Source organism: Molothrus aeneus, chromosome 13 (assembly GCF_037042795.1).
Source record: "Molothrus aeneus isolate 106 chromosome 13, BPBGC_Maene_1.0, whole genome shotgun sequence".
NCBI classification, from domain to species: domain Eukaryota; kingdom Metazoa; phylum Chordata; class Aves; order Passeriformes; family Icteridae; genus Molothrus; species Molothrus aeneus.
In genome coordinates, this window is record NC_089658.1 from 20,488,783 (window position 1) to 20,513,770 (window position 24,988).

The following is a 24,988-nucleotide window of genomic DNA, read 5'->3' on the forward strand; positions in this document are numbered from 1 at the left end:
TTTAGTATGTATCCCTAGAAAGAAAACTGTAGGAGGAGAAGAAACAAGTCCTGAAGGTAAAAAAGGCAACAAGACTATCTTGAGCTAACAAATGCAACAGGTTTTGTATTGAAAGGCTTTGAGACTCTTTTTTGTTGCTCCTTTGGGGTTAAACAAGTCACACTGTTTACAAGCTACAAGCTTTCAGCCAAGGGGGTGATTCTGTAATTTTGGAGGCAGGAGACACGCTTGTGTGGCTTGGTTGCTTGTTGGTTAAAGGAAGTGCCCTCTATCTAAGCTTGGCTGGTGTGATTCATTTCCAAAAAAGCAAAAAAAAAGGGCTCTTGCTGATACAGCATTGTCTTTTCTTCAAGCTGAAGTACTGGTCAACTTTTCATGTGGTCCTGAATTCATTACACTAGGCTTCTCTGAGTGCAAAACCTCAATTGGTGTAGTGAAATTTATCTTAGAAGGAAGCTGCAGTGGTTGGGCTGATGATTGCAGTGAAAAGTGCCATTGCTGTCAGAGTATGTGGAGGTAGTGAGCTAGGTGAATATGGAACAATATTTGTAAACCGTAAGCCCAGTTTAAAAAAGGAAAACATTTCCAAGTGTCTTCAGAATGCTACCAGCTCTGATGGTAATTGCTGCCAAGAGTGACTAACCCTTCTAGGGTTTCAGACAAATTCACAAAGTCAGGAACAAAGCAGAACATATACTTCCAGTTGGAGAAACTGCTGCCATAGCAAACAATGCTTCACTTTTATAGCCCCAGGCATTCCTTGACCCTGCATTTCCACATCCAAGAGAACTAGCTCTCAGATGCAACTGTTTTCCAGCATTTCTTGTTTGAAATCTGTACCTTTTCTTTCTTTCCAGGATGTTGTTTCTCATAGCAAAAAACTTACCAAGAAGAACAAGGAACAGCTCTCTGACATGATGATGCTGAACAAACAAAGGGGAGGTTTGAAAGCATTGAGCAAAGAAAAGAGAGAAAAGTTGGAAGCCTATCAGCATTTGTTCTACCTACTTCAGGTAAGCAACTTCTTACACTGCTCGGTAACCTTTTGTCATAGAAGGTGATATGTCTTAGCCCAGTCTTTGCTTGTGCACTGTAGTTGTCATAGAAGCAGTAAGGTTGGAAAAGACCTTTAAAATCAAGTCCAGCTAGCAACTGTTTTGAGCCACCTTAGTTTTTTAGCAGCACCAGCGGGGACATGTACACTAAGTAATTTTTCTTGTTGTTGTAGACTAACCCAACCTACTTGGCCAAGCTGATTTTTCAGATGCCTCAAAACAAATCCACAAAATTCATGGATTCTGTCATCTTCACGCTGTATAACTATGCATCCAATCAAAGAGAGGAATACCTGTTGTTGCGACTTTTCCAAACAGCACTGCAGGAAGAGATCAAGTATGTGGTAGCATACGGCACATTCTTGCTGTTGAATCAGTTTTGGCAGTTCCTGAAAATGAGGCACATTTTCATGTGAAGTCTAGTGCTTATATGCAGATAATGCTAATCTGTCCCTTCACTGTCCTTTTCCCATTTCATATCAATTAATGTAGTCTATCAAAAAAGAATCAAGTATGTCGATAGAAGATGAAGGCTTTTCACTTGAATCAAGATTTCACTGCTCAACAGGGCAGATACTTCTGATCTGATGCAAAGTCATTCTAAAATTTAGTCTAATCTCAATTCTCCAGTGTCTGATTATAAATATGTCCAACAAAGTGCAAACTCAGGCTTAGCCAGGAAGAGAGCTAAATCTAAGCTGTCTGGATTTCCAAAAACTAATGAGGAGTCTGAAATCTCTGTTGTTCAGCATTTCTATTTCCTGTCAGTGTTAGAAACTCTGGCTGTCCTCAGACATGTTTTGTTGGATTGGTTAGGCCTTCGGAGCTCAGTGTTACATGGCTTACATGACTGTAACTCAAAGTGTCAGTTTGAGTTACATGACTTTACAATGCAGAGTGGCCCAACTTGCTGTGAGGAAGAATATGCAATGAACTTTTTAAGGAACTACCCTCAAGCATTTTTGGGAATGTTTTTTAAGCATGCAGATGGCCTGAAACAAATAACAACTTCTAAAAAACATGTGTGTCTCCCCCCACCACCCCACCCCCAAGGTTATGCTTGGAACAATAGTCCAGGGAAGCGTAGGCAGTGACAGAGTTATGCATACCTAAAATTTCATATGGATTCTTTCTTCTTCAGATCAAAAGTAGACCAGATACATGAAATTGTGACTGGGAATCCTACTGTTATTAAAATGGTGGTAAGTTTCAATCGTGGTGCCCGTGGTCAGAATGCCCTGAGGCAGATCCTTGCACCAGTTGTGAAGGAAATCATCGATGACAAGTCACTTAATATCAAAACTGATCCTGTGGATATTTACAAGTCTTGGGTTAACCAGATGGAATCTCAAACTGGAGAGGCCAGGTATGGGACCTGTTAATACTGTATTTTTCTAAACGTTGCTTGGCATTGCTCAGTCATTCAAAACTTGCATCCTTGGCTCCACTGCATGCATCTGTCCAAGTGTCTTGTCAAGACAACTTTCATCTGAGAGTTCTAAAGTTCTTACTCTGGCTGTGGTGCTGAGAGTATTGAACAGGAATGTCATAAAATTATGGAAAAAGAAATGCTCTTTGGTATTTTCCTATGTTAACTTGATAGTTAACTATGAGATGCCCTCTAACCTAAAATGATGTATTGTAAGAAAATGTACGTGGGAATTGTTTCCATGTCAGTCCCTGTTCATGTCATGCTTGGCCTGTGCAAACACGTACTTCTTCTCAAGCACACAAAGTCGCTCTTGCTGGCAGGAAGCATCACATTGCATTTAATTCTCCTTGGTCCTAACATCTTTCTAATTAATATCAGCCATTGATGATAATTGTATTCAGCTATGTGATTTTGTGTCATTCTGGTTTCTTTTTCTTCAGTGGTTGTGATTTGCTAGAACTTGAGGATTTTGTTGTGTTATTGGGGTTTTTTAACGCATTAAAAAAAAAAGCAAAAGCCCTACAGATGAATGACTTCCTCCATATCTAAAGCAGTCGTATACCTTTGCACACTTTATGAAAAATTCTGGGTATGGTAAAAATGGAAGTGATGATGTGTATTCAGATTCTTCTCTATACATGAGATTTAGGATACACCTTTATGAATTACCAGCTTCATTTGTCTGTGTTCACTGGAATACTATGCAACAGTTTCAGCTGATTGAAAAAAGGATAACTATTCCTTCAGCAGCATGTTATATTGATTTTATGGATGCTGCTCTGCTTGTGTCCAAGTTTTCATCATCTTAATACTCAAATGTGTAGCTTTCATTTTCACCAATTCGCAGTCTGAAGTACCACTATGTATAATGGATGGTGCTTTTTTTGCCCCGTGTGCATGCTGTAAAAAAGATTCAATTTTGAGTTAGCCAGGTCTTTCTCTCAGTGGCCAGTGCAAGGGAAAGTAAAGGAAGTAAAAGCAAAAGAATTTCAGTTCTGACGGTGCCAAACAGGTTAATTAAAAGCAGTGAATAGTTTTTTGCAGCGAAGTGAATATAAGTTTCTGGTTTTGGCAGTGAATATGTTTCTGTGTCAGGCTATACATTCTTGAAGTGTACTAGCCTGAGTAATACTCTCCTTTATATGTCTGACTTTTTCAAATAGCAAACTGCCATATGATGTTACTCCTGAGCAAGCCCTAAGTCATGAAGAGGTGAGGACGCGCCTGGATGCCTCAATCAGAAACATGAGGACAGTGACAGACAAGTTCCTATCTGCCATTATTAGTTCAGTGGACAAAATCCCGTGAGTCTGATGCACCACTGTTATCCCTGAGAAGTTGCTGGTGTCTTCATGCTTGCAGCAGTCTTATTTGACCTTTTCTTTCTCTCAGGTATGGAATGCGTTTCATTGCCAAGGTCCTAAAAGACTCCCTGCATGAGAAGTTTCCTGATGCTGGTGAGGATGAGCTTCTGAAGGTGAGGATCTATACACCTTTGTGAGTAATTGTCAGCCAAATTGGCTGTGGTGAGCTCATCTCATTCTTCTCTCTTGTTAGGTGTATGTGTGGAGACGAGCACATGTAAACCTATTCATTTACCTCTACAGATAGAAAATATTTCACATCAGGCTATTGACATCAGCTTCATACACATCGCTTGAGATGTAATACATTGTTTAGAAGGAAGTATCCTGATGCTTCTGTTTTGTTTTTAGTATCTTGGGCATTTGGACCTTTAGGTTTCTTGACCTGGGGTTTACTGTTGCTCCTAGAAAATAAACCTTGGGTTAAGTACTGTGGTCACTGGCTGCTGCTCCTTCCTTAAAGAGACAAGTTAAAAAGTCTGTGTGCCAAATTCCTAATGCCCCATCTGGAACACACTGGGATATTTTGACGGCAATATGTAGAATCGCTTCCCATGATGCCTGGTCAGTTTTGTATTTTGCATTTCAGTTGGATTGGAGAACTAAAAGGATCCTAATATTAGTTGGTCTTAGATGACTACAGCATCGGGGTTTTTGTTGAAATTTCTTTGGTTTTGTGGCTTCTGGGAAATTCTGAATTTATGCCCATGAATGCTTTACTTTTTAGTACAATATAGTTTGGTTATTAGAATACTTGACAATGTCTCTTTAAGCTTCTCTGCCTCTGCTTCATTACAAAATAATTACCAATCTGAATGCTGTTTTCTTCTCTCTTCTAGTTCTGTGCTTTCCCATTCTGAGACATCGGTTCTTTCTATGCAGGTGAATTAATTTCTTCCATCTGTAAATTTAGGTGGAAAACTGCAGGTTTTGTTAATCCTCATGGAAATAATGTAACTGTCCACATGAAAGTCAAAACTGCAGTTGCGTGCAATACCTACCTGTAGATTTTTTTTTTAGCAACTGAAGATACTCATATAACATACTGTTCTTTTTGCCCCACAAGTTCAAATGTCATTAATTAAATTTCTTTCATGGATGTTTTTTTCTTTTTACTGGCAGTAAACAGACTGTTAATAGTCAGCAGACTGTTAACATCCCACAGCATAATTTGTGAGAGTACAGCAGAGGCTTGCATAAAACACTTGTCCAAACATGGCCTGACTGAAACCAGTTATTAATTTCTGGGACTTACCAATGGCTAGGTTTTTTCTCTGTGTTTTCACCTGTTTGTTCAGACCCCAATCTCTTCCATGCATTTTAGTCACATGAAAAGCAGGTGAAGCCAAGGTTCAGTGACCTGGCCTTCTGCAAATGAGCATGTGGTGAGAGAGCTTTTGCTTTAAATCAGCATGGTGAGTTAATACCTTTCCTTGCTAGAATTACTTTTGGCAAAATATCCAGCACGGGGTAGAAGAATATTGTGAGCATATGGATAATGTGATAATCTCTATTTGTAGTTCTTTGAAATATACTGCTGCTCACATTTGACTAGGTAAATTGGATTTTCAAAGCATCCGATGCCATTTGTTTTCTCTACTTCTGATTTTCTTACTTCTGGATTAAATGGTTTCTCACTAACTAGGGGTCTGTGCCTGAATATCTTGCTGGGTTATAGAAGAAGGCTTTTATTCTGAAAGAGAGAAGGGCTTTGGACAAGAAATGGAAAAACATTTCCTCAATTTACCTTCTTGGTGTGCCATTCTTCCTCCCTGTTTTTTCTTTATCAGAGATGGCAGCCAGTGCTTTATGCTTCTTTACAAATTGGCTCTTGTTCCACCCTGAAACTTCATTATCAGATTCCTCTGTATCGTGGTCATTCTGCCCTCTGTTAGGCTAATTCAGTTGCATTTAATTCTCCTGACAGACTCTCTCATGCTCATATCAGTAGTTCATTGGTAACTTATAGTATCTCTTATCTGTACATTTTTGTAAGTTGGAGTTCTAAATCTTTACGCATAGGAATATCTGCTGCTGTATTGTCCTGTGACTGATGGTGCTCAGGCTTTCCTCTGTGTTGACTGCCCTATTGCATCTTTATGATATTGTTTTTTTTTTAACGCTGTAGATCTTTTGGGATGGTGTGTGCTTCTGTACAGCAGAACCTTTGTGTTGGAAAGAGGCTTACAAGAAAATAATTTATCTAAACACAGAGTAGTTTCAATAAAATTTGGTTGGGTCCTGAACTTTTGTTTATTGATACATTTCTTCTTTCTTTCCCAGATTGTTGGCAACTTACTCTATTATCGCTACATGAATCCAGCCATTGTTGCACCAGATGCATTTGACATCATTGACCTTTCAGCTGGAGGTCAGCTGACAACAGATCAACGCAGAAACCTTGGTTCCATTGCAAAGATGTTACAGCATGCTGCATCCAATAAGATGTTCATGGGAGACAATGCTCATCTAAGCATCATTAATGAATATCTGTTGCAGTCATACCAGAAATTCAGGTAGAAGACCGTAGCTAATTAATTGGGAAGTTTGTCGAAGGGTAACATTGCAAGTAAAAAGGGAAAACAGTAAATTTAGAATATGGAAAATTCTGTCTCTGTCAAATATGCAGTCTATTTAAAATAAAAGAGATTTCAGTCCCGACTGCCACGAGCATCAGTGACAAGGGCAGATAAAATATGTACCTGGGATTTATGAACAATGGATTGTATGTTCATGAGATTGCAAAGTCAAGAGTTTCAAGTGTCCAAAATAAAGGTAGCTTTTGCACATACTTATTACAGTACTTTGGACGGGACATACATTCTTCTGTCCTATGTGAACCCTGGTTGCATATGAAAATCTAGTGGTGATCAGGAATAAAGCAGGTTGGCATTTAGCTATTCATGTAGTTGAAGTAGGCTTTTGTTCAAGAATTGTGATATCTCCTGTATTTTGGAAAAAGGGTAACCAGAGGTAGTTGGGGGCAAAGGATGATAATGCAGTCGAGGCAGGAGAATGAGGTCACTGAAGGCAGTTCTGTCAGTTTTGAAAATGAGCAAATGTCAACATGGCCAGTATCAATGAATGAATTTACTAGGTTGCTTCTGATGTGTTAAACTAAAGCTGCACATTGTAGTATGCCATAGTGTACCATAGTTTAAAGGGGAGAGTCTATGCTTGAAATTGTCATAGGGAAATTGTCATACATTAAATTGTAATACTCTTGACATATCTCAGAGTCATACTGAGTGTTCTCTCCTTCTTTGTTCTGAAGACGTTTTTTTCAGGCTGCCTGTGAGGTTCCCGAATTGCAGGATAAATTTAATATTGATGAATATTCAGACTTGGTGACTCTCACTAAACCAGTAATTTATATTTCTATTGGTGAAATCATCAATACACACACTGTAAGTATGCATTAGTCACAGTTGCTCCTTATAAGCAGTGTTTGTGAAGAAAATGCTGTTTCTGTCTGAAACACAAAGGTACCAAATACAAGGCCGACAGTTGTCATGATTGTAGTTTGTGAGAGCTTGTTGGTTTATCGAGTATAGTAGTTTAGGTATGGCTTCACTAAGTTTCTTTGGAAAGCATTTGACTATTGTCACATTATTATCACGATATTGTCAATATTGTGATATTGACACAGCTCTGAATATTGACATCACTGCTTTGGAGTTCAGTGATTTTTTTCTAAAAGATACCAGCCTAATGTAATGAAATTCTACTGTCTAGAAAAGGATATATTGTTAAAACATGATTGTTTTTTTCTATTCATCTAGTTGCTCTTAGACCATCAAGATGCAATTGCTCCTGAGCACAATGATCCAATTCACGAGCTGCTGGATGATCTCGGAGAGGTTCCTACAATTGAGTCCTTAATAGGTGGTCTAGTTTATTCTGCTAAAATAATATGTGATATTACCTGAAATGACTTAAAGTGCAGTAACGAAACAGTAAGAAATCGTCACTGGTCCTTCGGGAGGACATGCTCTAAAAAGCAGCCACAGAATTGTTGCATAATTTACTGCCCTGAAAAAAACAGGGGTTCTTTCTCTTCTCCCCACCCACCTCACCTCATCCCACTCTAGAAGTTTCTTGAAGACAGATGGATTTTGACGTATTTTCTTTGTTCCATTACACTGGAGCCATTTCTCTGTTCTTGTGTCCCTGTTCCAGCTTGTTTGCAAGGATCCGTCCTTACTGGAGACCTGTAGGTATTCCTTTCAGAGTGCAGTAATAAATGTATTAAATAGCATGTGTTCCTTTAAGAGTCTTTGGCATGTGGACAGGTGATCTTCCCCAACAGACAGGTAACATATTTCCCCTCCTTTAGAGTTATTTTCCATAAGGAAAATAGAATTTTATTCTCTTCTGGTTGGGGAAGGAAGGAACTAACACTACTAATCTGTGAAACTGTTCTGGAAACCTGAGACACAGTTTACTGCTTCAGGATGTAACACATACTGGAAGGATGCACAAGTTTTTCTCCTTCATTGGTTTCTATGTTGCAGTTATTTGAAGTTTCTAGTCTAGCAGAGGGGAGGGAGGCAAACCAGGCACAGTTTTTGGAGAGGATGCTCTGAAAGCAAACACTAACCTTGAAGTTGCTTGATCAGAAAGGTTAGAATCTTCTGAAGGAGTGATTGCAAGCACATTTTCTTCCAAGCGCTGGCAAAGAACTGCAAGAGGCATTATCTGAACAAGAGAGACCATGGGTTTAGCTAGAACTTGCCCTCCTTCCCCATTTCGTTTCTCCTGTGTGCATTGTTTCACTGTGGCTAATATGTCAGATCTTTCTGCAACCCTTTATAAAATGGGGGGAAAGGTACCAACTATTGCTCTGGTGAAAGTTCATATGCAGTTAGAGCAAGAAAATTTCTTTTTGATGGGATAGCTTACTTTGTTCAAGAGATGATGATAGGCTCAGTTGCTAACAAGCTCTTTGCTCTTAGCTTGAAACATGCATTTTGATGAGGACATGGACATATGGGCATCATCACATTTTTGTTTTCTACTTTTGGCAGTTCAGCCACTCTTCTCAGTGAGATACTGAGCTAGAGTGTGGAATGCTTGTAAATCTTTAAGGCATTCAAAGTGGTGACTTTGTGGTGCTTTTCTGGCTGGTGCATTCTCTCAGATTTGTTATGAAAAAGTCTGATATTCAAGATATAGTCTGATATATTCAAGATGATGTCTTTAAAAGTTGGTTTGGGTTTTGAAGTGTCCTTTGGACAGTATAGGAAACAGTCTAGTTTCTCTGTGTCTGTTATGTAGGGAAAAATTACGAAGTCCTAACAGTCAAGAAGGTAAAGAATGTGATTTAATCTATAAACTCTCTCTGCTTGGCAGGAGAAGGCTCTGGCAATGTTAATGACCCCAACAGGGAAATGCTAGCAAAGACTGAGGTTTCTCTCACACTCACTAATAAATTTGACGTTCCTGGTGATGAGAATGCAGAGATGGATGCAAGGACAATTCTTTTGAAGTAAGTAGGAGGTAACTACCTGGTATGTTACTCAAAAGAAGGAGCAACTGGAATTTTACCAGTTAATCAGCATGTGAAAATGAGAGAATTGAGGCATAATTTAAGGAAATGTGGGGGGACTGTTACTCCAAATACACTGAGATTGTAGTCATGTCCTTTTCCATGCTGTGGCATGACTTTTAATTGATGAAGTCTAATAGCCTTTTTGAGCAGCATAGGTCTTATAACCTAAAGGAAAGAGAGCAGTGGACTGTCATTTTATCTCACCGATTAAATTCTTTCCGCAATAATAATTTTATTATTGCCAGAATCTTTATTCTGGAAAACCTTTAACTAACAGTGACTCTTGGCTGGTTTTAAGCAAATCCCTATTGCTGAGATGTACAAAGCAGTGACCTGACATTCAAATGCATGCCTACCTCCTCTTATGCATTCCTGCTCAGATGGTAGTTTGAAAAATCTTTGCTCAGCATGTACTTGGTATAGGCAGACAAATGGTCTCCCACGAGAAGATTTTGTCTCCGAAAATAACTTTAACTGGACTTCTTAAAAGATACATCAGTATTTTCCTACCCACCAGACAAAGGTGACACTGGTTTCAAACGTAAAGATTTACCAGCTGCACTGGTAGTCGTTTAAGTTGTGGATGATGAGGAAGGTGCGTATGCAATGCAGTTTGTGTGATTCCAAAAATAATTCCAGCTGGACTGCAGAGATGCTATTTGGTTTTATTGTGTGGCTTAAGGACAGAAGTGCTTCGGAGTGGAAACCGACTGTGATTAAATCTCAGCTCAAATCAAGGAAATGACCCTGTCTATTGCCAGGCTGGACTTGAGATCTACCTGTCTCCCATCCCCATAAGAAAATAATTCTTCTGAGTTTTTTGATACCTGTTAAAGATCACTGAAGCATGCTTATGGGTGGATAATATTATAGAGCTTTTCTGGTTGCACAAATGGGCTGTGGCTGCTACCTGCGTTATTGTTCACTTTAAATGCAGTTTCTGTGGTCCACCTGGCAGTAGTGGGGCTACCTTCTAATATATGGGGTAGCCTCCTTGCTGTTTGAAGAAGTTTTGGGGAGCAAATTGTGCGTATTACAGAGAGGAACCTTTTGAGGAACTAGTTTCTAATAACGCACTGTCCAAGAAGTAAAGTGCTTGTCAGGGGTCTGGTCTAGTTTAGCTTATGCCTACCTGAGTGCTTATCCAGTAATAGTCCGACTTTAAATAAATCAGTAGCATTGGTATTGTTGCAGAACAGAAAAGTATTAAAGGTCTTTCTGTTTAAAATTTTTTTTCTCCTATTATCCTTGATCTCTTTGCAGCACAAAACGTTTAATTGTTGATGTAATCCGCTTCCAGCCAGGGGAGACGCTGACTGAAATTTTGGAAACTTCAGCTACCTCAGAGCAAGTATGATGTTGTTTGTCTGTGCTGGTTTTAGACTTGGAAATCATCATCTATCTAGATATATGTGGGATTCTCTGTTTAGGTATTGCAGTGACGCTGTCTCCACTGATGATGGAGCGGGGTGTTATCATAATCAGGAGGGTGTACATTGGAAATAAATTGTACGTGTGAATCTTACTCCTGCAGCAGTTGCTAGAAACTGTTTATGTAGAAGACCACTCTAGATGATAAGTAGACTTCTCCTGGTCCCCATGTGTAGAATGTGTTCATCAAAATGTCATCATCGAATCATTCGAATCGGTACGGGAATCACCAAGCAAAACTCTTAATCCTGTGTTATGCCAGAGATCAGACAATCTGTTTCTGCTACTTTTTGTCTTCTTGTAATTGATTTGCTTATGAACTCGCAGGTTTTTGTTTCCTTCTAGGAAGCAGAGCATCATAGAGCTATGCAGAAACGGGCCATTCGTGATGCTAAAACTCCTGATAAGATGAAAAAATCTGTCTCTGTAAAGGAAGATGGCAACTTGAATCTCCAAGAAAAAAAAGAAAAAATCAAGGCAGGCCTGAAGAAGTTGACAGAACTGGGGCCAGTGAATGCCAAAAATAAATACCAGGAACTAATCAATGACATTGCGAAGGTATACCATTTGATGGTTTCCTAATAATGATAGTTTTCCCAGTTTCCAGCTTTGTGAAACTGGCATGAGTTTTCAGAAAGAGAGTAAAGTTTTAGTAGCTAATTTATGGAGAAAAATCATGCCTTTTGTTGCAGCATTTCCACCTCTTGGCATGTGGAAAGTCCTTTACTTTTATACAGTGTTTCTGTTCTCTCAAACAACTGCGTTGCCTGGTTCTCAGGTACTTTAAGAAAAAACTTAATAGCTTGGAAGGGAGGTCCTGACGTGTGATGTGTTTTTTTGCTCCATTTCACTAATTCAAGTAGTGCCTCTACAAGCTTAGTCACACAAAGAAGTTTTGCTCATAACTCTAAGACATCCTAATTGTTATTTTGATTTAAATGTGCCTGTTAAAGAATCCCTAAATGATGAGGGGAGTTGCTATGAAAAACTTACAAAAGAGATCCAGTACTGTTGTATATTGCTACAGTGACAATATATTTTACATCACATTGTTTACTGAAAAACTATTTGGGAAATGTTACGTAAGTAAACCAACTAAATAATCACTTTTAGGGATTTGATAAGAATTAATTGTACTATAGATAATACGTGTCACAAATTAAAGTATCAGTCAATGAATGTAGTGTTTTCTTGTTGAGATATTAAGGCAAGTGATGCTTAAAGGCTGACTAACAAAGAAAAATAATGGAGTGTGTGTGCTGCTCGATTTGTAAGATACTTTCCAGTGCTGGCAGAATTGCTGCTTTTATATCATGGGCTTTCAGTGCCCACTCTAGTATCACAACTAGAACAGAACTGAAGTTTGAGAAAGCCACAGAAGGTGCAACTTGTAGAGTTGGTTAGTTCCACAAATAGTCATAACAGAGAAAAAGCTGTGACACTTAAACTGGGGCAAGTGCAAATGAGTGCTCAAGCCTTGCATTGAAGCAAAATCAAATTGTGTGTTTCAAGTACTCAGTGGCTCTGGGACTGAGCACCTGGAGAGCTCAAATCACTGTTAAGTCTCTGCCTGTCTTTCTTTGTGCTGTAGGATATCAGAAATCAGCGTAGATACCGTCAAAGAAGAAAGGCAGAGCTAGTGAAGCTGCAGCAGACATACAGTGCCTTGAACTCCAAAGCTACTTTTTATGGAGAACAAGTAGATTATTACAAAAGTTACATAAAGACCTGCTTGGATAACTTGGCCAGCAAGGGCAAGTAAGTATCTTGGAACCGTAGAACCATAAAATGGTTTGGTTTTGAGGGGACCTTTAAAGACAATCTGGTTCCCACCGCCCTGCCGTGGGCAGGTACACCTTGCACTAGATCGGGTTGCTCCAAGCCCCATCCAGCCTGGGCTGGAACAGTTCTGGGATGGGTTAGCCACAGCTTCCCAGGGCAACTTGTCCCAGGGCCTTACCACCCTCACAGGAAGCTGTTGACTGCAATTCTTTGAGTGTGACCATCCAGTTGATCCTTATCCATCAAGTGGTCCATCTATCAAATCCCTTTTTCTTCAGTTTAGACACAAGGATGTTGTGTGGAACATTGTTGAATGCTTTTCCACAAATACAGGTAGATGATTGTCAGTCAGAAATGGAGAAGAAGTTAGAAACCTCATCCAGAAATGGTGTATTAACCCCGTTGTAGCAGATCACCAAATTGGCCAGGCACCTGAGTGAAGGTATATTGGCTGTCACCAATTACCTCCTTGTTTCTCATGTATCTTAGCACAGTTTCCAGGAGGACCTTGCCAGTCACAGAAGTGAGACAGATTGTGTCTTCCTTATTTTCCCTCTCCAGTTGATAGGAGCTTGACTGGAATGCCACGTTTCCTCATACATGATGGATAGTGGCTTAGCCACTTCTTCCACTGGTTCCCTGAGGACCCATCTCATCAGACACATCTCATCAGGGTCCATGGACTTCCACACCTTCAGATTCCTTAGATGGTCTTGAACCTCATGACCTGCAGCAGGTGGTTCCACGGCCCTAGAGGTGCTTCTTACAAGAAAGCATGTGTTGCTAAGAAGAACCATAATACTATCTGCTCAAAGCTCCTTGTCCAAGCTCTTTCCCACAGCAATAGTCTTAGCAAAAGGGTCTCAGCAGCAGTAAGAAAATACAGGGTGAGGTCCTTGCCATGAATGGTGTCAAAAAGACAATCTTGAAAGACTTTTTGGTCCCTTTGGGAGAAGAGAGTGCAGAGAGTCCAGTGGTACGAAGGTTGTTGTCCACATAGGCACTTGCTGCTCAGTCAGTCTGTCCTGTTATCCTTATTAGAATGAAATAACATAGTTACCTACAAGGAAACCCTTGATCACAAATTGTCCCCATTTCTATGCCAAATGAAGTCAGCTGTTATAGTGCTAGACAAATCAGATTTTCTGGGGGGGGGGAGAAAAGTTGTCTTCTCCAGTCAGATGTGAGAATGTGAACCCTTTTTGTTTGCAGAATGAAAATACAAGCAAGTTTCTGAGTAGTCTCAGCTTTTCTCCATATCAGTTGTCATTAGACCCCATTTTGCTTAATGAGAGATGGTATTGCTTTTTATGAAGTACCATATCCTTATGTTTTGGGTGGATTTTTTTTGGTTTTGTTTTTTTGGTTGGTTTTTGTTTACTTTGATATTATTATTATTATTATTATTATTATTATTATTATTATCATCATCATCATCATTATTATTATTATTATGCTTAAATGTCATTGGTAAATAGTAGAAAATTAAGGATCTGATCTGGGCTACAAGTGCTTTGTAGGTAAACTGACTAGTAGAAGTACATAGTTATCTATCATTAGTCACAGTTCTTTAGCTGCACTGATTCTATCCCCTCTTTCAAATAGGATTGAAAATTTGCTGCAGTGTCTTTACTTGTGACCTTCTAATTTGTTTGGTTTGTCTTTTTTTCCCCAGAGTCTCCAAGAAACCTCGAGAGATGAAAGGCAAAAACAGTAAAAAGATTTCTCTGAAATACACAGCTGCTCGACTTCATGAGAAGGGAGTGCTTTTAGAGATTGAGGACCTGCAAGGTAACCAGTGAGTATCTATTATTTAAAACTCTTTGAGGCTAAATAACCTTTTTGGAGGAAAAGGAAAATAGGTATGCTGAATTCCTGTCTTTTTCTTAGAACTAGTCTAGGTGCTGATAGTTGAGGACCAGAAATTTTGAGATCTATTTGAGACTGTGTGACATTGTCTTGCAATTTTGTTATTTGAATTTTAGTGTTATTGGTAGACTTAGTTATTAAAGCTGGAAAAGTTGCTTTGATGACCTAGGCTGGCATCCCTAGGGCCAAGACACCTTGCATAGTGATCACTCTTCAGTTCTCTTTTTCTGGTTGGAGCAAAGCAATTCTTTGATTGAGAAGTGTAATGTGATTTAAACATGACATCGTCTTTCCCCCAACCGCTTCTCTGTCACCTCCACAGTTATGGAAGGGTACCTCCTTGGGTGAATTGTTATTATGGCTAACAGCTTCCATTGTTGAAAAGTCAGCTTTATGCTAGCTTGAGTTTTTCCAGCTGTAGTTTGCTAGCCTTGAGAAGCTGGCATGTCTTGTGTGGAGTATAGAGGAGCTGGCTGTTACTAGAATTTTTTCAACTCTGAGTCATACTTTGTACTCGGTGCACTAAATGAGGCATAAATATGCGGCACTAAAGTAGACTGCTTAGATTGTGCAAGCTAAATTAAATGACCCTCTTTCCTGCTATGCTTGTGTGAAGATAGGATTTACCGGACATAGAATCTGTTAGGCTTCTGTTCATTGTTATATTGAGTCTCTTTGGCTTGTATGGGCTGCTTTCAAATAGGGATAACAGAATAAAGAATTAAGAAGAGAATTTTTAAAAGTTTATCTTCAGGTTTCATCTCATATATTCCTTCCCTGTGATTTTTCATTTCTCAATTTCATAGGTTTAAAAACGTGATTTTTGAAATCAGTCCAACGGAAGAAGTAGGAGATTTTGAGGTTAAAGCAAAATTCATGGGTGTACAGATGGAAACGTTTATGTTACATTATCAGGTAAGAACTGTCCTATTTAATAGCGTCGTGTAAGTTCCCATGCCAGTCTCTTCATCAAAATAGCAATGACACATTTTTTGCCTAAATGGTCTGAATAATGCTCTCAAAAATAACCCATTTGTTGCAGGTGAAACAGATGCAACACATACAGGGGATCCAAACTGCTTTTTGTTTATTTGCTAATGAAAGTCTGATGTTGGTCTGTGTTCTTAATTATGTGTACACATACGCACACAAAACAAAAACTTGTGTTTTCAACAATTTCCTGCTACAGAGGAGAGCTTTGGAGTCTGTGGCAGCAGTCACCCAGGCTTGTGTGTGATGGTTTCAGCCAGTCATTGTGTACTGGTATTCTTTCTGCTACCCCACACTTACCCATTTGTTTCCAGATCTTAAGTGTCCTCCTTAGGTGTCAGCCTTTACTTAGGCCACCAGAACAGGCATGCTGACTTGATGGTTCCCTGTTCTTTTTCTCATGCCAGTATTTTCACACCTAGTGTCTCTGTCCCTTTCTTTCCCCACACCCTGTCCATCTTGGTCTTCTTTAGGTTTGTTAGTTGTGGAAGCCTCAGGCCTTTCAAAACAGATTGTGTGCAGTAGCACCGTGCATTGCAGTTAGTCCGTGCCAGCTTGGCTGCTGGGATGGACAGCTGCCTCACACCTTTCGTTTGCTTTGAGGGCTCCCCTGGTATGTTCCGGTCCTAATCTGTTAGAGCTGGTCATTAACTTGTTGGTTCGTGGGGCTACCCAAGGTCACTCACTTCTCAGGCACATGGTTTGCTATACCACTATGCCTTTGTAGCACTGCCTTGCAGATAAAGCAGATGTCAGAGGACAGCACAAGGGATACAACATCACACACGTCCACCCATATGCCCACACCTACCCACCGTGTTACCTGCAGGAGTGGGATTACGGAAAGAATTTAATCGGTGAGATAAAATCAGTGCAGGTGCATTGCTGACAAAGCAAAGTATAACTAGAAATACTGCCTACGTAAACATCTGAGAAATTGAATCGACATCATACGCATACTGACTGAGACACCATTTCTTTTTGCGCCGTAAATTGAAATGCTGTAAGTCACTTCCCTGAGATCTGTGGCCACTAAAGCTTTCAGAAAGGGACACTGTGGAATGTTGTAATGTTTCATGGGTACATGATAGAATTAGGCACACAGGAAACCTAAATGTTCTAAATGTCACAGCAACTTTATGGCTACTGTGCAAATCACAAGGCTAGAGATGGCTAGATCTGAAATTCGGGTTACTTATAATGGTCTTCTATTTCTGTTCTCTTTTGTAATTTTTTTTAAACCCACTGCTTAAAGTAATTAAGACCGTTAATGCCTTAGAATGACTACTTTTTACACAGTATAAGTGGCTCTTTAATAAGTCTCTTGCTTTTCTATCTTATGCCGTGTACTTTTTTGTTGATATTCCTTAAGATCTACTGTACTACAGGGTCTTTTATATTCTCTGTCAGCTCTTGAGGATTCTTCACTCATTAAGATGCTCTCTTTGGCAGGATCTCTTGCAGCTGCAGTATGAAGGTGTTGCTGTCATGAAGTTGTTCAACAGAGCAAAAGTGAACGTCAATCTTCTGATCTTTCTTCTGAATAAGAAATTTTATGGGAAGTAACCGACCTCTGCCAGCAAGTCTGTGAAAGGGGAGATGGATAGAAACCTGCACATACAACTTTTAATAATGTGGTGATGTATCAGTATATTCCCACTAATTGTGTACTAATTGTATCAAATGTATCATGAAGGAGGACTAAGAACCTCTTGGGAGTTGACAACCCTGATTGAGTCTGCAGGGGGGTTGGTTTCTTGTTTATTTATAATCTTCCAATTTTGAAGATCCCCTTTAAAGAGGTTATTTTAGAATGTACTTTACATGGGTTTGGCAATTCAACTAATATTAGAGTATATTTAGGCCATCTGAATGCTTAATTTGCCTAACCGTGTGCTTTATGAGGCTTGAGTTCTTGTTGCCTATGCAAAGAGAAAGCTGGCACTATATGGAGGTCTATTAGCCTCTTCCTGAGAGCCAAAAAAAGGGTTGCAGGTGGTATTTGGACTCCAGTTATTCTCAAGCAAAGATGACCAATAGAAAACATGGTTAAGGTCCAGGTTATCCGTTTGTTTGCAAGCTTGCATTGGTAAAGGTGGCAGTGGCCAGTTGACAAGATTAGAACTACTGCGGTCAGGTAATCAGTAAGCATCATAAAAAGTTACTGAGCTATTTGTGATGATGTACTACAGCCACATATAGCAGCTTAAGTGTCTCATTTTTCTCCATTTGCTTCTGTTTATCACAGTGTAGTAATTTACAGGTGCCCCCTTCAATGGAGGGACCATGGAATGTATTTACTGGGGCTTATAGATAAAAAGATTTTTGTGGAAGGGGAGAGTAGCTGAAACAATTTCTTGTGACATGTTAACTTTCAATGTTGCTTGCAAAGCATTTGAAATGTAAAATTTACTTTTTTTTCCCCAGTTTAGAGCAATGTTCTATATATCTGTGTCTGATGCAATAAATGTTAGTTTTCTTCCTTGGACAAGTCTGTAGGTAGAGCCTATCTCAAATAGATTAGCTTTTAAAAAGTTAATTTTTTCTAGCTACACTCAAATTCCATTATCTTTTATTATTTCATGGGGGCTTTGCGCTTTTTCACAGTGGTGGTGGTGCTGGCTGTTCTGTTATATCCAATAAAAATGAAGAGACTCTTACAAAATATAATTGACCTTTAAATTCATTTGCTTCAGCTGTTCCCCGTTTTTTCCTTCAGTTTTTTTAACGGACATATGTCCTGCAAATTTCAAGTTGGCCTGCTTCTTCAGGTTACTGTACAGAGTTTAAATGAACTTTTTGATCTACTCCGAGGCAAGTTCTTTCAGCTTATGTCTTTTTTTCTCATGAAAGACACTCCTACTATTTGGAATGTCTTTGCCACTGAGTATAACTTTTCTGTAGTTCTCTTGGAAAGAAATAAGTAAACTTGCTGGTGTTTAGACTGTATTTAAACATACTCTAGTACTGGTGTATGTGTGGTCCAACCCGATAACAAAAACTGCTTACCGAGCCCAAGAAAGATGGAGAACATCAACCATTTAGCTTTCCCCTCTTGTTGTATCAGGGAGTTTATGGCCCTGCCGAGAGACAGATGATAATTAATGAGTTCCAGGACGAGCTGTGACAGTAACCAGTTCTGTTCATGATTTATTGACACTCATCAGCCACACTCTCTAATAAGTCTTGGGGTTTGTTCCTGTTTTTTTCAGCCTTATATCCAACTTTCCACCCCTTCTCTCTGTCTGGTGTGTCTTTAGTGTTCCTTTCTTGTCCTGTGTGCTCCCCCTCCCATTCCCTTTCACTATTTCAATCTCTCTTGTTCTTGTTTTTCTTTCAAGAAACAAATACTCAATATTTGTTTAATAAATATTTCTCAATCCCTCTCCTCTACTTTTTGTGTCTCTCCCTCCCTGCCCGCCTCTTTATTTCTCCTCCTTTCTTCCTCTCCTTTTTCCTTTGTCCTGGATGTGACTGTATTTCTTTGTCCCTCTCACTGTCCTTTTGGCCTGTACCTGTCTGCAGCTGCGGCCCAGCCCTTCTCCCTCATTGTACCCTTCTCTTGGTAAGCCTCTGTCTTGCTGGCCATGCCTCTCTTTCTCCATTCCTCTGCTGTGCCTTGCCTGCCTTCCCCCCCCCCCCACCTGCACATGCCATAGTCACTTCCTCTCTCAGTCCTTCTTTCCCTCTTTGTCCCTGTAACCCTGTCCTTGCTGTGTGTGTAGCACTCTGTCTTTTTCTCTGTCCTCCTCCATGCCTCACTTGTGTTCCTTTCTATTCTCTGTGGCTCTGTGGTGCTCCTTGTGCCATTGTCCCTCACAGAATCCTTGTGTTCCGTTTGCTGTCCCTGTTCCTTTTTAATCCGTCTCTGCCATGCTACCCATCCCAGGGGTTTTTTGTTTGGCTTTTTTCTGTTAGGGATTTTTTGTTTTTTGTTTTTGTTTTGGTTTTTTTGGGTTTTTTTTGTTTGTTTTGTTTGTTTTGTTTTTTGTTTTGTTGTTGTTTTGGGTTTTTTTCGGGGGGGGGTTGGTCAATTTCATCCTGCACCCCGTTCTTCCTTCCTGTGTCCTCTCTGCTATCACTCCCTGTTTCTGCTGCTCGCCTGTGACAGCAAGGCTGGGGAGGAACTTCAACCCTTCTGGGGGCTGCCCTCCTTTCTTGGTGGAGCAGTCCCTTTCCAGAGGGATGTACATGTGGAAAGGGCTGGACTAAAGTGCCACGCTGCTGTTCAGGTCAGTTTGACTCATTCTGTGCCTTCTTTGGGGGTGAGGAAAAGGGGGTGAAGACTCAGGACTCTGATGTCATTTGGGGCACTCCAAGGTCTCTGGGAGAAGGAACCATACTGTGGTGGAGGAGCAGGTGGGTGGTGAATGAGGGGAGGTCATGCTGGGTGCTGTCCCCCAGAGGGACCCAAAGCTGCCAGAAATTTCACAGGGAGGGGTGGGTGTAGAATACTAAAACATGTCAAGTTTTTCATTTTTGTAGGTATTGGCAAAGAAAAGGAATTTATCTCTAAATTCATTTGGAAAGAAACCCTCTCTCTATCTACTCATTTGTATACAGGAATGTAGGAAACTCTTGACTAGAGATGGGTAATAGTTTTGAAAATAAAGACATAACGTTTTTATCTAGGAATGAACCAATCAAGTGCCCTGAAACCATCAGAACAGCTGCAGGGGCTGAAGGGAATAGAAAGGGTTCTCTGGCAACTTTTGCCTCAGTTCTCTGCCTGCCTCCAATGTACGTCGCAGCCCCGGCCGGAGCTCGGCGGCACTGCTGCCTCCTTGTGGACAGAGAGCGGTACTGCCGGCCCCCGACCCAGCGCGTTTTCCTTCCAGTTGTAAAACTGCAAACATCTCAGTATTCCTCTGACACCAGCGGTTCTAGGAAGTAGAGGTGTAGGTGGCCTTGGCCTCCCTTAGGCCCTCATGTCAACTTACTCTGAAACATTAGGGTGGAAGTTATTTTATCTCATGAACAGAGGTACCTTTTCCTTACAGGTGCTTGTGCTGTAGTTTGGATTCTGCTTCCTAACATTTCTAGTGTGACAGGGTTTACCATAGAGACAATCTGCCAGGAAGTAGCACTTTGGGGGCCATGGCAGTCCTGGGTGTGTATTCTGAACTCCTTCAGAATGTTAGGTTTGAAGTATTTCTTATCTCAGGAAAACAGCAGTCTTTTGCATCTGCATATCAGCTGTTGAAATTTTGGGTTCAGTTTCTTGAATCACAAATGTCATAGGATTCCTCCCAGATGGCAGCTGCCAGGAACTATGGCTCTTCTTGGTCTTGGGTTTCAGGGGCTGTTTCCAAAGTGACCTACAGACATTGGAATGAAATCTTTATTTACTGTGTGAAAGAATCACTCTCCAAAGCATCAGCCAGGGTCTAAATATGCCATTCTGCCTTTTAAAAGTACCAACATCACAGGATTTTTCTCAGATTAAAGCTTCCATGGAGTCAGATCTCTCAAGCCTGGCCCTTGAGAACTGTGGGCCTCCTGTGAACTGGTCTTGCCAGAAGGGCTTACTGAGTTTTCCATTGTGTGAAAAGAGATCCCATTTGGAGCCTGAAGCCTCATGTTTCCTGTAGGATTTCCACTCCTAGAATTGCACACTTTGAAGGATTTCTTATAGCAGAAGTTTTCTGGGAACTAGGACTCTGGCTCGGTTTGGGTCTCGGGAATCTCAAGTGAAGTGACCTAGAGACAATAGGGCATGGAGATTTCCTTGCTGTTGAAAAGAGCTATTGTTTGCACCCAGGAGCCACGGTCTGAATGGGGGTGTCACCTCTTAAATTTGCAAATGTCACAGGATTTCTTCTCGATGAATGGTGCTAAGAACATAAGGTCTGGCTGGCTTTGGACTTAGAGGTGCCTCCTCTAAATTGGTCTTCAGACGCTAGGTTGGAACGTGTTCCTACATATGCCTAATAGCCCTTGCTATGCAGTTAATAAGCTTCAAAGTACTATGGAGTTGCTGCCCCTGCAAAGATTTTGGCAGAGCCTGGTTGTGGTGCCCCATTCCACTCCACCTCCCTTAGCAGGTGCTTATGGTTGTATGGGGAATCATCGTGGAGCATGCCAACCCAGTTCCATCCTGGGAACAGCACCTGTATTTTACCCTAAAATTTCTGTCCCATTATAGCTTCTGGTAGGATACAAATGTAACTTCTCAGTTTCCTCTGATTTTACCCCCAGTCATCTTTCCATACAAACATTGCTCCACTCTCCAGAGGATTATTGTGAGCAGATGTGAGCTCTGCTGTCCCTTTGGACTGAGAAAGACAGAGGTTTTTTCCCAAGTTCCTTTTGAACCTGTCCTGCACCTGTTACAAGTCCTCAGTCTCCTGCAATTTTGTGGGTCAGTCACGTGTAAAACAGCACAACTGGCTGGCATGCTCTGCTCATGAGGGGAGACAAGAGAAGAATCCCTCTGCTCACACCAGACCTGCAGCTGCCCAACCTCACCAAAGCACCTGAGGAGCCCCCAGGGATTGATGGTACAGAAGGGAGGTGATGGAGGACAGCACAGCAGGCAGCCTGCCCTCCATCTGGGTGTGAAGAAGGCAGGGCTGGGAACTGTCAGCAACATCCCAGCAGGTCTGGCTCATGGTGCCACCCTGAGGGCTTCCCCTGCCTTTGGGCAGTCCCAGCTGCTGCAGCTCACTTGACAGAGACTTGCGGTCTATACTATGCTTGGCTGCACTGGAGAGGATGAAGCTTAGGACAGCAATGGTTGCTTTCACATCCCCTGACTGCAGAGCTCTGTCACCTTGGGAAGGCATCTGCAGATTCATTGCTGCCCATCTCTGGAGCATGGCTCCACTGGGGGATTGTGGTAAGGACAGCAGTGCTCACCTAACTTTGCACCTGAGGTCAGCTTCAGGATCTTGTCATACTGTGGGAGAGCAGAGCTTCACAGTAAACACCAGCTAACACACTCGCTACCGGTGTTAACACTAACAATTCTTACCCAAATATTAATACTAATAACACTTACTATGCATATTATTAATGCTAGTAGAGGCTGGTAGCGTTCTTAACGCTGAGGCTTGCATGAAGAACACAAAATTAATTAATGATGCTGATTCTGCTATTGTGGTGTTGAACTACTTGGCCTCCACTGCGGTAGCCCCACACTTACCTCGATGGCCTCCCCCAGCACGTCCTGAAGCACTGGGATGCAGATCAGCTTAAGCTTCACTGATGTGATAAACAGAGTTCACTCTGTAAAATTTTTAAAAGTTTAATAAAGGATAAAAGGACAAAATAATCCAGCACTGGGATGCTTTTAGCACACAGCCGAAGAGCAGAGAGGTAGCTTAAAATCATGTTCACTATATAATACATTGCTGAGGTTACATGCATATTCATTAGCTTACACATTATTCAAACATTCCTTTGAGTTTTTGATGTTCCAGGAACTCTCTTGTTTGGTTTTAACCGCTGACTTGTCTGCAGAACATTCTGTAAATTAGGTCTACATATTTTATTTCTTCCTGTAGTTTTATCCTGTTGCTTCACACTCCCTGATAATGCCGATAAGAGTCGATAAATCCTTCCTGGATGCTTAAGCTCTTTTTGTCACTGTTATCTTATCACTTAGTAGGGGCAGTCTCGAGTTATAAGAAACAGAATAATTGCTTTGCACCATTTTCTGCGTTAGTTACATAGCAGTGTTTTAGTTTCTATTTTAACATTTTGCTAAAGCCTACGATATAATATATTTATCACACTACTATTCATATGAAATATACAGTGCATACATAAACTGGCCTATTACACCATACAAAGCAGTTAAAAGTAAGTATAAGTTGTACCATATCAGAATACTTGTGATGCAAAAAGCTAATCTATGAATGTGAAAGCCAATATTGTTTTATCATCTATAACATCCGACAACTGTGGGGGAAAACGAGGGTGAGCAGCGGGCCCGCAGCAGGCACAGGGCGGGCAGGGGGACGCGGGGCACCTAACTTTGGCCAGGGTGATGATCTCGGCCAGTCGGGGCAGGCCAAGTCTCCGCAGAAGCGGAAGGAGTGCGGGAGAAGAGGCGCCCAGAGCCCGCAGCGGGCTCTGCAAGCCCCCCCCGCTCCCGAGCCCCCTCCTCACCTTGTCGCCGCCGCTCCCTGGTGCGCGCTGCTGTCGCAGAGTCCGCCTTTACGACCCGGAACCACTCCCGGGCTACACCCCTCCCCGCCCCGAGGGGCTCTGCGGGGGTCTTTTCGCCGGGACCTGGGCGAGAGAGGGCCGGAGGAGGGGACAGGGGGGGATCTCGCGAGCGGGACCCCCGGGCCCTTCGAGCAGCCCGGTCTCCACCCCACGCTCCCACGGGCCGCAGCCTGACGGCTCCCAAGCCTGCCAATCACGGCCCGCCTTTCTCCGTCCGCCCTGTCCAATCACAGCCGCCCTTTCAATCCGGGCGCGGTGCCGCCAATCTCAGCCCGCTCAGTCGCGGCCCGGCCCCTCAGCCTGGTCCCACTCCCCCGTACACCTGAGGAGCCGCTCCCGCCACCGCCGCTTTGGGAGCCGGCGGAGCTGTGTTCCCGCTGCCTCGGCAGGCGCTGTTGGGGCCGGGAAGGGCGGCCGGGAGCTTCCAGTTCAGGTCCTGGTCGGGATCAGGTTCTAGTCCAGGGAAACGAGCAGACGGCGGGGAGCGGGCGGACGCGGCCCCTGCAATGCCGGCGGGAGCAGCGCTTGAGGGAACTGCGGGAGGTCGCGGAGCCGAGCGCGGCGGGAATGGGCGGGCTGGGATTGGTGGGGCCGGCTGGCGCTGCCTCGGCTTGTGATTGGCTGGCTGGTCCGGCCCTGGGGCATAAATAGCGTGCGTTGAGGGGGCGTAGGCGTCAGTTCGGCGGCGGAGCTGGAGCGACGGGAGGTGTGGCTGCGCGATCGGAGGAGCGGCGCCGTGGGAGCGACGGGAGCTGCGGATGCGCGATCTGAGGAGCGGCGCTGCGCCAGGACGGGACCCCAGTGGCTGCTGACCCGGGGAGCGCTGGTGAGCACGGGCGCGACGCCTGCGGCAGCATCTGGGAGCCGGTCGTGTCCAGTTCTTTCTGCCGCGCCCTGCGCGGCTCGGGTAGCTGGCGGCTGGTGTGGGGCCTGGAGTGGCGCGGGGGGGGAACCGGCTGCTGTCACTGGGGGCCGGGAAGAAGCCGTTTCGCGGTTTCTGGATTTAAAGTATTGTTCAGAATACGAGGAATAAAGCTTGTTTTTTTTGCATTTTTATTACTTTATTTTGTTTCTACTTACAATTATTTTCTCTTTATTGTGTTATTATTGCTTGTTTTATTACATCTTTTTGGTTTGATTTGTTTTCTTTACTAGATATCTGATGTTAATTCAGTAAGGGTTGTGGGACTGGGGCTGAAATACTATTTGTGAGATCAGTGGGGATATAAAACCCCAGGGTGTGGAATAATGATTTTGACATGAGTCAGGCCCAAAACAATGTGGAGCGGTGGAAATGCTGGGGCTAGATAAATGCCATGGGAGAAGGGCACGGAGCTGCAGC

The 24,988-nt window shown here is 42.2% G+C and overlaps 1 protein-coding gene and 1 long non-coding RNA gene across 3 annotated transcripts in view; one reads left to right on the forward strand and one right to left on the reverse strand.

Annotated features, from left to right (window-relative positions):
• IQGAP1 (IQ motif containing GTPase activating protein 1) overlaps nucleotides 1-18,160 on the forward strand; it is a 54,074-nt gene extending 35,914 nt beyond the window's left edge. The window contains exons 24-38 of the mRNA XM_066558951.1: nucleotides 858-1,013; nucleotides 1,229-1,392; nucleotides 2,197-2,421; nucleotides 3,651-3,791; nucleotides 3,880-3,964; nucleotides 6,135-6,367; nucleotides 7,126-7,258; nucleotides 7,634-7,736; nucleotides 9,204-9,339; nucleotides 10,666-10,753; nucleotides 11,179-11,391; nucleotides 12,425-12,591; nucleotides 14,291-14,413; nucleotides 15,291-15,399; nucleotides 16,927-18,160. Coding sequence (XP_066415048.1) covers nucleotides 858-1,013; nucleotides 1,229-1,392; nucleotides 2,197-2,421; nucleotides 3,651-3,791; nucleotides 3,880-3,964; nucleotides 6,135-6,367; nucleotides 7,126-7,258; nucleotides 7,634-7,736; nucleotides 9,204-9,339; nucleotides 10,666-10,753; nucleotides 11,179-11,391; nucleotides 12,425-12,591; nucleotides 14,291-14,413; nucleotides 15,291-15,399; nucleotides 16,927-17,040 — 2,190 coding nt within the window. The 3' untranslated portion in view covers nucleotides 17,041-18,160. The remainder of the gene's footprint in view (nucleotides 1-857; nucleotides 1,014-1,228; nucleotides 1,393-2,196; nucleotides 2,422-3,650; nucleotides 3,792-3,879; nucleotides 3,965-6,134; nucleotides 6,368-7,125; nucleotides 7,259-7,633; nucleotides 7,737-9,203; nucleotides 9,340-10,665; nucleotides 10,754-11,178; nucleotides 11,392-12,424; nucleotides 12,592-14,290; nucleotides 14,414-15,290; nucleotides 15,400-16,926) is intronic.
• On the reverse strand, nucleotides 11,843-24,278 carry LOC136562236 (uncharacterized). 2 transcript variants are annotated; one of them, XR_010784486.1, is made up of 4 exons: nucleotides 23,587-24,278; nucleotides 22,619-22,701; nucleotides 18,484-20,792; nucleotides 11,843-13,648 (listed from the first exon to the last, which is right to left on the reverse strand). It is a non-coding gene; the product is annotated as an uncharacterized lncRNA (long non-coding RNA). The 2 variants fall into 2 exon arrangements; XR_010784485.1 differs by lacking the exon at nucleotides 11,843-13,648 and adding an exon at nucleotides 15,555-17,059.
• Between the last annotated feature and the right edge of the window lie 710 nt (nucleotides 24,279-24,988).